This window comes from Berghia stephanieae, chromosome 1 (assembly GCF_034508935.2).
Source record: "Berghia stephanieae isolate SIO BIC M18660-M18661 chromosome 1, UCSD_Bste_1.3, whole genome shotgun sequence".
NCBI lineage: Eukaryota > Metazoa > Mollusca > Gastropoda > Nudibranchia > Aeolidiidae > Berghia > Berghia stephanieae.
Genome location: NC_088360.1, coordinates 60,161,737 through 60,174,892, shown reverse-complemented (window position 1 = coordinate 60,174,892; position 13,156 = coordinate 60,161,737). Strand labels below are relative to the sequence as shown.

Sequence of the window (13,156 nt, the reverse complement as noted above, 5' to 3'; positions counted from 1 at the left end):
TTACACATCAAAGTCGTAAGATAAAAAATCGACTGTAATGTCAATGAACATACATTCATGAGATAAAAGAAACGGTGATGATGATGATGATGAGGAGGAGGAGGAGGAGGAGGAGGAGGAGGAGGAGGAGGATAAGTGGGGGGGGGGGGGGGAAGAGGGTATCAGAAACGAAAGTAGGAAATAGTGTTGGTCATTACAATCGTTGTATTGATTTTACTTTTGATTTGGGACACCTCATCACTGACACCATAGAAATCGAAAACAGATTGTTAACAGTGTTACAGTTCAACATTGCTGCAATAGGCCGAACAGCTGTTAGCTCAAAAAGTCGGTCCGGTTTTGCTGAAAGGTAGGTTTTTTTCCTTTTTTTAATGTCAGTTTTTGTAAGGCTACATCTCTCTATTTTTTTGCCAAGTAGGTACCATCACAATCACAGATCTTCTTTTAAATTTTATTGCTCATTATTATCTAATTAAATTATAAGATGAAATGTGGCAATAATCGTTCAGTGTTCAGTCTTCTTAGTCTTAGTCTTAGAAAATTAAAATCGAAGTTTTTTAAAAACATGATAAAAAGTTTTTGAAAAGAAAGAAAAAAAAAGCAAACAAAAACAAAGTAAATACAAAATTTTTAAAAAAATTTCAACAATGGGAATCGAACCCGTTACTTTCAAGGTTGGAGTCTGTCAGCTTGTCCACTGCGCTACGGAGCCACCTGCTGTCCATCACATTTAATGTCTTTCTAAAACATTATTTTACCTTCAATGCAACTTCTATTTTCTGGTTTTATATTTCGATTTTTAAAATTATTAATATTTTTATATAAATTTATTAACAAAAACATCCTACAGATGTCACAATATAACTTTTGCCATGTCCAAATACAGAAACACAATATCGCTAATTAAATTGGGTGGAATGCGCATGCGTGACGGAGGTGTATAAAAACGATCCGTTACGATACACCGTCAACAGAGGTGTATAAAAACACTACGAATAATAATGGTCCGTTTTGGCTTAGGCTTTGGTAGATAGACCAAGATTTTGCTCCCTGGCGTTAAAAACTGTATTGTTGTTTATGGAACTGTTTCTTTACCTATGTTGAAGAGGCGAGTTTTCTCTTCTAATTATTATTATTTATTGCTTGTCTGTTTGTTTTTGTCGGAGACATTCCAAAAGCTCATCATTCTCATACTCATACTCATACATTCCCAGTCCCAGTATTCTTTTGTATTTTCACCGTTGATCTTGTCTTTTGTCATGCGTTTATTTATTCAATTTGTCATCATACAGAAGTAGAAGCATTTTAAAAACTCTAGAACAAACTTGATAGATTTGTGAAAGTTTAAACTTTCCTAATTCGGCCGCCATTTTGATTTGTGAAGTATTGAAAGGTAGAGTGCAAAGCAGTTCAAGGGTTTTTTTTTCTAATAGGATTAGCTCGACATCTCGGTTGTTTGTGGGTCGCCCCTCCCCCACCCCCTTCCAAGAAAATAGGTATATTAAATATAAACATAAGTAACGTTGCCTCTAGAAAAAAATATATTAGAAAAACAAAATATTCATAAAATATTATGATATTAACAAATAGGGAGACCAAAATCTTTGCCTCTACCTTTTAAAATTATACAGTGTCTTGCTTTGCAGGTAAGAAAAGGCCAGTCTGTTTATTATATATACAGACACGTTGGCAGAAAAAAAAGGTGGCGTTTTATGCACCTCCATTGGAGGTGTAAAAAAACCCCACTGTTTTGATGCACCTCCGTTGGTGGTGTAAAAAAATGCACCGTGTTTATGCCCCTCTGTTGGCGGTGCGGGTTAATTAACGAAAATGTTGCTGCTTGAACCTTGAAGGAAAAAATAATGATAAGTGTTGAATTGTAAACTTCAATTTACTAGATGAAGACGTATACTTTTGGCGTTTCAGGTTTCCCCTTTATCAACAAAACACAATGAATAAAACACTACTAAGGATGATTGAGATATGTGTGAATGGCGTAATTAACTCTTTAAGATTCAACCCGACAAAAACCGACAACGGCATAATATTAATGGGCGGGGTAGCCAAGACTGGCCTCAGTAAGTAAAATCCAATCGTTGTGAAGGAAATGACAGGTCCTGTCACTGCCGCAGGGTCTCCCTTATTTGTGGGTCGATTTTGTCATTCGAGATATCAATTTTATTGTAATAAAGAGATAGGAACTTCAGAGTTATTTTTTCTGATGCGAAATTATTACTTTGTAATTTTAGCACCAAGAAAAATAGTCGGTAAATAAATTTGTAACACCTCTTTGATAGACCGCCAGGGTCCGTTCGTGTAGAATTGTGAATCAAGCGTTTCAAAGTCTTCGACCAATCACAGGCTATCTATCCAGCTGGCCGAAACAAAGACGCTTCTCCCCGTCGATGTATTACGCTATTGTTATGCAAGGAATATAACACCTTATTGAGTAGGCATAAAACCTAAAATTTAAAAGTAAAAAATAAAATTCTGAGGAATTTGAAAGTCACATTGCTGAAATCAGCTTGAAAAAAGAAGTACATTGGTCTTTGTTTCATAAAAATCGGTTGAAAACCAACTGTTTTACGAATAAATTTGATTTTAAAAATTGCTTTTGTTTATTTTAGCTTTTTTTAGCAACTTTTTTATTTATCGGCCGATTTTCTTGATTTTTATATCATTCTTTATATCTCAAAGAGATGAGGTCAGTGATATATTTTGTTTGTTTCAAATGTAACTAGAACATAATTTGGCTTTTTTACCTATCGACCATGCCTGGATAATTTATTCAACAACGTGGCGATGTGACGCAACTATTCCATGGCCGTCTTCCACTGCCTAAACGATGATTCAATTCCTTGTTGACGGCTGTTGACACGTGAGCTGCCAGAACGACCAATCGTTGAAGGGTCAAGATGCTCAGTAGCCAATCGTTCTTCGGTCAAAAAGCTTAAGAACTCACGAGAACAAAAGTTTGAAATTTGGTGATGGACGGACCTATGAAATCGTTTCTGGGCGGAGTTTAGCCATGAGTGACCGTAGAAAACGAAAAGGCGACTACAGATATCAAAGAGTAGGCTTATATCATCAAAGGATGTCTACATGATTGACATGGCCATATAGGGAACTCATTATCTACTCCCCCAAAAAGAATCTAAACACGAGAGGGTTAAGGTGAATAAACAAAAACAATGGTGGGACAGGAAATAGAATACCCCTTTGTAAGGAAGTACGAATTGAAATATGACAATAAATATTAATAAAATTAATTAACACACCGTAAACGTGCGGTGTCGAGATAGACCCACAGAAAAAAGAGGTTTCTCATCTTATTTACCGTGAATAGGCCATCTACGTCCATGAGTTTTAGATAGTTTTAGATTGTAGTTTAGCACGGTGCTTAGTGATTACCGATGTACGATGATACAATGATAATGATTAAATAATAATAATAAATAGCAACCTAACATTTAATAAGGCCTTTCTATAAATTTATTTTACTTTCAATGCAACTTCTATTTTTTTGGTTTTAAATTTCGAATTTATAGATTATTATTTATTCATATTATTAACAAAGACGTACAGATGTCATAATATAACTTTTGCTCTGTTCAAATACAGAAACACAACATCGCTGATGAATCGCGTAGAATGCGTATGTGTAATGGAGCTGCATAAAAACAATCCGTTTATACACCGTCAACATAAAAAACGTTTATGCAAAATTCCAAACTAGGCGTGAAAAGTACCAAATAATCTGAAAAAATGCCAGTGGTAATTTGTGTCCCAAATCAATTAATATCAAGTGAAATTTAACACAAAATGAAAGGGGGAACCTCCACTGGTAACGGACTGACAAATCAGAGTAAAATGCATACATTTTGTACCCAAACTGAAATGCATTGTATTTTTTGTATGGACCTAATATTTTCCATAGACATGTATCATGTCCTTCCTTATCATATATCAAAAGGATAAAGATGTATTATATATATATATATATATATATATATATATATATATATATATATATATATATATATATATATATATATATATATATAGTAACATAAAGATCCAATTCGCTAGTTGGAATATCACCTTTATGACATTGGGGACTCCAATGAGTGTCTAGTCAATTTAAAGTTCCAATTAGCAATTGTTATAATTTCGAATGCCAGAAAGTAAAAAAGATATTCAATGTCTTTCACTTTTTGTTTGTGTTGAGATCAGGTGACCACTCCTATCCGATATCAAGATAGAGGTGTTTAAGTGATGCAGTTATGCCAAACCTCCGGTTGCACCGGAAAAAAAAATCCAGTCTGGAGCAAAAAATTTCGGCTTATGGGCAATTTCCATCAAATTCCGGTGAGGTCAAATTGTTCCAAGGATACCCCCCCCCCCCCCCTTCCAACCACCACATCATCATCACTACCAGTACGACAACCACCACCACCACATCATCATCATCATCACTACCATTACTACTACAACCACAACCATCATAGTATCATCACTACTATTACAACCACTACCACTCCTACTACTATAACCACCACCACATCATAATCACTAGAACTACAACTACAACCACACAACAACATCATCACTGCCACTACTACTACTACAACGATCACCACCACATTATCATCACTACCACTACTACCACAATCACCACTGTCACCACCTCATCATCACTACCACTACCGTACTACTACTACAATCACCACCACATTATCATCACTACCACTACTACTACTACAATCACCATCTCTTCACCATCACTACTACTACAACCATTACCACCACCACATTATCATCACTACCACTACTACTACTACTACAATCACCATCACTTCATCATCACTAGCACTATTACTACAACCACCACATCATCATCACTACCATTTCTACAACCACCATCACCACCAAATTTCATCACTACCACTACTACTACATCCACCACCACCACATCACCATCACTACTACTACAACCATTACCACCACCACATCATCACTACCACTACAACAACCACCACCACATTATCATCACTACCACTACTACTACAACCACCACCACCACCACATCATCACGACCACTACTACTTCAACCATCACCACCACCACATCATCATCACGACCACTACTACTACAACCACCACCACCACCACCACATCATCATCAGTACCACTACTACAACTACACCCACTATCACATCATCATCACGACCACTACTACTACAACCACCAACACACATCATCCTCACTACCACCAGTACTACAATCACCACCTTTAGGTTTTGGAGCTTTACTTCATTTGAAATAAGGATAGGTACTTTGTGATTGTATTTGGCATTGTGTTTAGTTCTAATCAGTTATCTACTTAGAACTATGCAATATGTAAACACAATGCCAAATACATTCCCAATTCCTTTTTCTTGTGTGCGGAAATTCCCCTTTCGGCATTGAAATTCCCGTGAGCCAAATTTAAAGTTGGCATCTCTGGGGATGGTCTCCATCTTCAAGAATTATACAGAATTTCCTATAGGTAAATCTTTCTAGTAGCTCATGGAAATCGCCAACATCATTTGTTGATTTCTGTGCCTTCTTTATTAGTCTGTTTAACTCTTTCTTATTCACTGCAAGGCAGTTGCCTCCCCAATCCGCAATGCAAAATGTGATAACACTTTCCATGATTGATCTGTAGAATAAGGTACAGGGATTTTTATCTATTTTGAATTGCCTCAATTTGAAAAGAAAATACATTTGTTTTTATGTTTTTAACATGTTCAGTCCACGGCAACTTGTCAGCAATTGTGACGCCCATGTATTTATTGGAATGAACCTGATCTACTGACTTGTCCTTTAACCTGAGTGATTCAATCGGTTCCCTTACTTTCCTAAAGTCAATAACTAACTCCTTTGTCCTGCTTACATTAATTTCAAGGTGGTTATCATCATACCAAGACACAAACCTATCTATTTCAGTTTTATATATAATATAACTTTATATAAAACCTTTCCTCTGTTATTTTCTCTCTCTCACAGTTTTGAAGAATCAATTACTAAAACAGACATACTCAAGAATGGAGTTGCTTCAAGTCCTTTTGGGTATTTGTATGGTTCACATTTCATGGGGTCATGGTGATCACCATGAGGAAGGAAAACCTTTGGAATTTTCCTCAGAGATTCATAACAAGGAGTGAGTATCTATAATTGATGTGCATCATTAATGGTATATTTTATGACTGCATGTTTGACAAATAGAAAAGAACGAGAAATTCGAGAATTGTCTGGCTGTCATTCCATATAAGTTATAAAATTAAAGAGTTCCATAAAAGTGAAAGTTTGATACCTCATATTGTTTTGATAAATGCACAATCCTTTTTATTTTTGCTTTTTGTAGCCTTAAATTTGGAACTTCCTTCCCAAATATTTAAGAGCCTTCGAGGATTTTAACTTTTATAGATTTCAACTGAGAAGATATCTTTTCAAACTGTAAACAAGTAAGTTTGAAAGATTTAATATTTGAACAAGGGATTATAGTAATCAATATATGCACGTTATTGCTATATGCTTGTGTGCATCTTTTGCACCTGTCTTTTATTTTAAAATTTCATCCACATTTTTTTCTTTATTTAAAGCGTCTGGAGCTTGTTATATTTGAGATGTATACAAGTTGCACCATACAAGTTATTATTATTATTATTATTATTGTTATTGTTATTCTTCTTCTTCTTATTATTAATATTATTAATTATTACAGTCGACTCCGCTTAATCGCACACCATGGGATTTCAGGTTAGTGTGTTAATTAAGTGGAGAATCTAAAAATAGCATTAAAGCACCAGCTTTCATTTGCCATTCATATAGGACCTTCCCCTCTTGAGTTTTCCACAGACTTGGGGCTGTCATGTTCAAGACATTAGACTCATTAGAAGGGCTTTTTTTTTTGTTTCTTTATCTTTTGTTTGTTTTTGGGGTTTTGTTTTTTGTTGTTTTAAAAAAAATTATTTTCTTATTCATGCGATTCGTTCTTTCACCTATTTTTCACCACTAAGCTCATCTTGCTTGGAGAAAAGGCCTTTATCAGGGAATTCTTGGTAGTAAAGGCCCGTCTTGTCTGCATTGTAAATGTCAATTAGAGTTCTAGTGCTAAAGAAATTGTTTCAAAACTTCATCACTCCGTTGCTGGCAAAAGAAACCTCAGCATTTTCACCATGTTTTTTTTTTTTTAACACGACATTCTGTCCACCTTTCCAATCAATCAATCAAAAGATGAGGCACGAGTCCTTTCTGTAATCCTTTTTTATTGTTCATGGCCCAGTAGAGGAAAATAATGCACAGGTAGAGAATTGCAATCAAGTGGTCAGACAATGTAAGCAAACACATGGCATTAGGTGGACTGTGATCACGTTTCACACATTGTGATGCAGACAGCGAGTGCTGAGTCAATTAGCCCATTGTGTCAGGTAATTCTTTGATGTCAGTTAACAAGCATTGCGCCTCTGACCTAGTCAGGGTCAGAGAGACAGTGGAATTGCTTTTTGTCATGCGTGATCTTAACATGCGGAAATGATTAAATGAAAAACACATTTTCATTATCTTTTGTGTATTTTTAGATATCTCCAGTCAAGATAGAATCAAGGTGTAGCGATTAAGTGAAGGTGTGTGATTAAGCGGAGTGATTATATATAAAAAATTCAGTTCTTCGGGAATTTGTGACCTATAAGCAATATGCGATTAAGCGGAGTGAACTGTATTATTATTACTACTAGTGGAGAACCTCCAAGATTTGTGGAGGAATAAAGACTATTATGAACAGGCAGTCATCTATTTTACTTATTATACTACTGTACTGTGGAAATTAATATTCCTAGATTGAGACAAATCTTTTGAACCGTCAACGATAAAAATAGGTCCAGTGATAAAGTCTGTTGCAAGGTACACGCAAATGAAGTTGGCAATAGGTAGGCAATGGCAGCTAGATAGTGATTCCCAAAATCAATTTCAAATGAGCGATCATAAGACACTGTTTATGTGCTTTCACTTAAGACTACTTACACCAGGGCTGCCAAGTGTCCTGCAAAATGCGGGACAGTCCCACATTTAGGACTACTGTCCCTTTGTCCTGCATCACCGCCCCATGTCCCGCATTTCATTTTTGTTGATAGTTATAAGTTTTAGGAGAATATGACTGATATCATCCTCTATGGTCAATCAATACACATTTTGTATGTCTGATTAGTCACTTCAAAGTGTACGTGGTTGATGTCAGATAACATTATTATTTTTACATCCTGTGATTTTAGTTGCTTCATAGCAAAATCTAGATCTTTATAAAATTTCCCAACTTCTTCATCATCATGTGCGGATGTTGGGGCATATATTTGAATTATTTCGATGTCAAATGGTTTTCCTTCTAGTTTCACTACTATTTCTCTATCTGAGACACCCCACCATCCTTTATACTTTTAGCTATATTCTGGTCAAATAAAATTCCCACTCCTTTATCATGAATAATATATATATATATATATTATATATATATATATATATATATATATATATATATATATATATATATATATATATATATCATTGTTTTGTTCCCTGTTTGGATTAAACCTTTTCCTGTCCACCTAGTTTCTGCTAATCCTAGTACATGAAATTGCCTCCTGTCCATTTCTTGTTTAATATTATCTAGCTTACCAGTTTGAAACAATGTTCTATGTACCTATTCTAGTTGTATGTTTGCGAACAGTCACTAAATGATGCCACCTGCTGTCCCTGCTGAATGAGGTGTTCAGAGTTACATTATAAGCCCCCTTAATGCTGTTATCTGATAATGAATTGATTGTGGCCATCATGAGTTTTCTTGGGAAAGTACAGTAGTTTCCTGTAGTACTACTATAACCACTATCAGATCATACCCACAAATCAGATGGATATTTTTAACGTGAAAATTGAGGGTATGTGGTGGCTGTTGACATTGTGTGATCAAATGGTACCATTCTCTTTGTAGATAAGATGTATGTTGTAATTACTCTTCCAACTTTTGTAATTCATCCGAGTGGTGTCAGAAATTGCAGCGAGATACACTTTGTATTGCATCTCAATAAGTTTTAATGAAACATATTCTATGTTCTGAAAAATTTATTCCTTTTTTGTGACCAGTCATTCTCACTCCTGATTTATGTTTTCATATGTCTGGTTGCTTTTAAGGATCATATAGTTTTAAGAGGTCACACATATAAATCTCACTGAGGGCATCATAATTTTTTCTCATGACCATCATTTTTTCTGTCAAAAAATGATTTTTCACAAACGCTAGAAGAATTTCACAACAGCTTTTCTTTCTTCTTTCATTTGCAATAGCTTCCTTTTGACAAAGCTAAATTTCTGGTTTGTATGCTTCGGTGTACAGCAACATGAAAATTTCATATGAATTGAACGATTCCTTTATTGTCAGAGCAATTCATATTTGATCAACCTTCTTACTTTTTCTTACAGTCACATAATAGAGCATTTGCAGCGTCAGATTTCCACAAAGCCCAAAGAACAGATGACAGATGAGGAATTGGAGTTTCACTACTTCAAATTACATGACTATGATAACAACAATAAATTAGATGGAGTAGAAATCGGCAAAGCATTGACTCACTTCCATGATGGTGAGTAACCATTGATTTCATATTCCTCTGCCATACCTTTTAACCCTGTAACAATCTATCTATTGATATTCCCAACTTTCTTCAGACGGGTTCTAGGAAGAAAAAAACCTTAATATGTATTCGCTAAACTCCCTTTTCCTCCTTCTGGTTAGAGCATGTTATAAAAACACATTTTTAAAACTTTTATACTTTCCATGAAATGGAAAAAATAGGAAGTATATATGAGTGACTTTATGTCACATGAGTAATATTGAGTTATTAAATTTATTCAAATTGTAATACAAAGAAATCCTGGAATATCAGTTCTCCTCCTCCTCCTACCTTTTATTTTAATTGTAAGAATCTATTGATTTGTTGCATAGTAGAGTTAGCTTAAATTCCTTTCATGCTAAAATGAATAAAGAATGTTATTTTTATAATTTCACACTCATTTCCCAAACAGCATTTTAAAATTAAAATATCTCTTTTTGTAAGGAGATAGTAATAACATACTTCTTTTCACACACCATCATTATTTCATCCCGATATTCAAATATTTAGTTATTGTTGCATTTGGTGCATTGTGTTTCACACCTGTCAGTGTTTGCTTCACAACATTGCTTTGACTTTTTTTTTTATTTCCCCTGACTGTTAAGGGTCATTTATATTGGCCATTGAAACTATAATAGTTATTACTATTATGACTATTATGACATCTTTAATTTGTTTCGACATTTCAATTCATAATCAAAGTAAATTTATCAAGATTTCAAAATCTTTTCAAAATATAAGAAAATTTTACTTCATACTTAATCAATCAACAGATCACAATAATTTGTGCTGGATATTTTTCTTTCTTTGGATTTACATAGAAATAAATATTTTCAAATATTAAATGTTTTAAAGTGCATACCATCTGAAAATTGATTTCTTCCTCATCTCCATAAAATCCTTGAGACTGACTCAATCAGACATTATTCATATCTATCCATCAGAAAAAGAAAAAAATGTTTAATTTAATCCCTTATTATTTCATGGAAACAGTTCGGCCTCCAAACCTAACCTCAATTTTTACATCTTTATCAACGCTTGTTATAAATCTCAACATTTTACCATGAAGAGGCATCAATGTTTTGCTCTTTAAAACTTTTAGATCTTGTCTGCAGGTGCGTTTGGTTCTGAGGTCAAGGTCCAGCTTTCAAACATATATTGCATCATTATGATTTGTGCCATGCACTGACAAGACTTCTTTTTTCATTATGGACAGAAAATGTTTACTTCACATATTGATTTATAGATATTTTCTGGCCAAAGTGAAAAAAAAAAAAGAAATTTCGTAAGTGCGCGGCACATTTATTACCCGCTGCCTCGATTTAGTTGAACCAGGAAATTTTGGATTTTAAGTTTAAAATCTAAATTATGAAATTTAAGTTATAAGAATATAACGCTTATAAACTTAGATTTTGTATCTCTGATCATTTTGACTTTATAAAGTTAATTTTCTGCTTCTTGATTTTCCTGATAATACCAATTTCAGGCAGCAGGTCACAATTATTTTTCATTTCCAGCTTACTATTTTGAAACCATCTCCACATTTTGCAACTCAAAGTTTATTTTCACAATGACATTTTGAACAGACCAATCCACATTTTCTATCGTAACATCATCTTCCCAGTCAAAATGATTAGGATTTTTTTCTAAGCAACATTGGGTGTGGAGGAAGAATTTTACAAATGAACATCGTTTGTTTGGAACACATATTTAAAAGACTCAAGACTCCACAAAGGTTAGTACAATTGAAGCTTTTTATATGAATCACTGAGGGTTGTCTCAACAAACAACATGTTTATAATATGATCTGTTTTATTTATTATCATGAAACATTTCCAAAATCAAATTTACATTATAGTTGAAGACTAGAGGATTGATATTTTGTAACGTTGTCACAAATACAATTAATTTTATTTTAAAATAGAATAAGGAGGATTTGGGGCTGCTTTCTGCTTTGAGATATGACCTTTAAGTCTTTTTTTAGACAAATGCCCAGGAACTTTTTATAATCTTTTTCTTTATTCATAATGTAAAGTGAATCTGTAATTTATTGATCACATCACTTCAGTTGATAAGGGTAGAGAAACCTTTATTGAATATGAAAAATAAATGAAGACGTAAAAGAATTATGAGTTAATTTATACGTGATTAAGAGTCTTGTTTGGGAAAACTTTTAAGAACAATTTTTTATATCCAAAAGATTAGTGATTATCTGCAACAGCTGTTAAAAATAGGTCATCATGAATAGTCATTTATTGATTTAACAATATTGTTGTTATTAAATATATTTAAAATTTTAAATTCCAAAAATGAATAATTGATGTAAGTGATTTAGTAGAAGACAGGTTTAATTTGCTGTTCATCGTCGATAGCATACAAAGTTGAACTGTTAATTTGCCAAATATGAAGAAATGCATGAAAAAAAGCCTTTATAGAAATATGAAATTCAAATCAAAAGGATTTGGGACTGTTATCTTTTATTTGATTTGACATAAAAAACATTAGTATTTAATTCAGTGTGTTTCTTTAATCTTATATAATTCACTATCAGTGTCACAGACTGATCAATTCCTTATTATGCAATCAAAAATGACTGAAATATAATCCGATTAAAACTGCTTTGTCACACCAAATTTAAAGGACAAGGAAGTAATTATTATTCTATCCACACCAGTCATTTGCAGGTAGCCCTGCCTGCTAAACCAATATGATGCTGTGTGTGAGCAATAATTACCAGGCGTCAGTCATGTGTGCAGCTTCTAATGGTGGTCACTACCATATTATGACAATTGACTCAATCAGCAAATTCTTTACCGCACTCGTGCACCGTCGCAAATCCATCCAGAAGCTTCGTCACAACACACCTTTCAACTAGATGCTCTGCAGTTTTGGGCTCATTACCACTGACAGGGTCCCATTGAAGGAGGTCCTAGAAGAAGCCCCAACAACGTCAAGACTGAAATCAAGGAAACCTTTTAAAACTTCAAGACAACATTTCAACGTGAAAGTGGAATGGATGTCGATGTGGAACCAAGACAGCCCCAGGGGAGGTGACATCATACCCGACCCAACTGAAAGAACACCTGGCTTTCTCTGCAATAGCCGAAAATGCTGGATCACCTCCAACTGCATTTTGACAGGACATGGCAGAACCGCAGCTAACATGCATAGATGGAATCTGAGAGAATCAGATGCATGCCGTCATTCCCAAGGAGGCCCTGAGACAATGGACCACATCGTCATCCACTGCCCAGTGACAAGCCTATCAGGAGGCTACGAGACAGCCTATAAGGCAGGAAAAGAATTTGAAGAATGGATTAAAAGATTCAAAATAGAGGTGTAGCCATTCGATACTACTACTACCACAACGGGTACATATTGGACAGCTGGAAAGTTCCCACTGATGAAGTGATTTTGCCATCAGGCAGGTACTCAACCGAAGCTGATTCTCTT

At 34.5% G+C, this 13,156-nt stretch overlaps 1 protein-coding gene across 1 annotated transcript in view; it reads left to right on the top strand.

Moving 5' to 3' along the window:
* The first annotated feature begins 215 nt into the window (after positions 1-215).
* Positions 216-13,156, top strand: part of LOC144978621 (uncharacterized) — a 55,984-nt gene continuing 43,043 nt past the window's right edge. Inside the window, exons 1-3 of the mRNA XM_078924916.1 lie at positions 216-349; positions 6,048-6,201; positions 9,513-9,673. Of these exons, the coding sequence (XP_078781042.1) occupies positions 6,086-6,201; positions 9,513-9,673 (277 nt within the window). The 5' untranslated portion in view covers positions 216-349; positions 6,048-6,085. The remainder of the gene's footprint in view (positions 350-6,047; positions 6,202-9,512; positions 9,674-13,156) is intronic.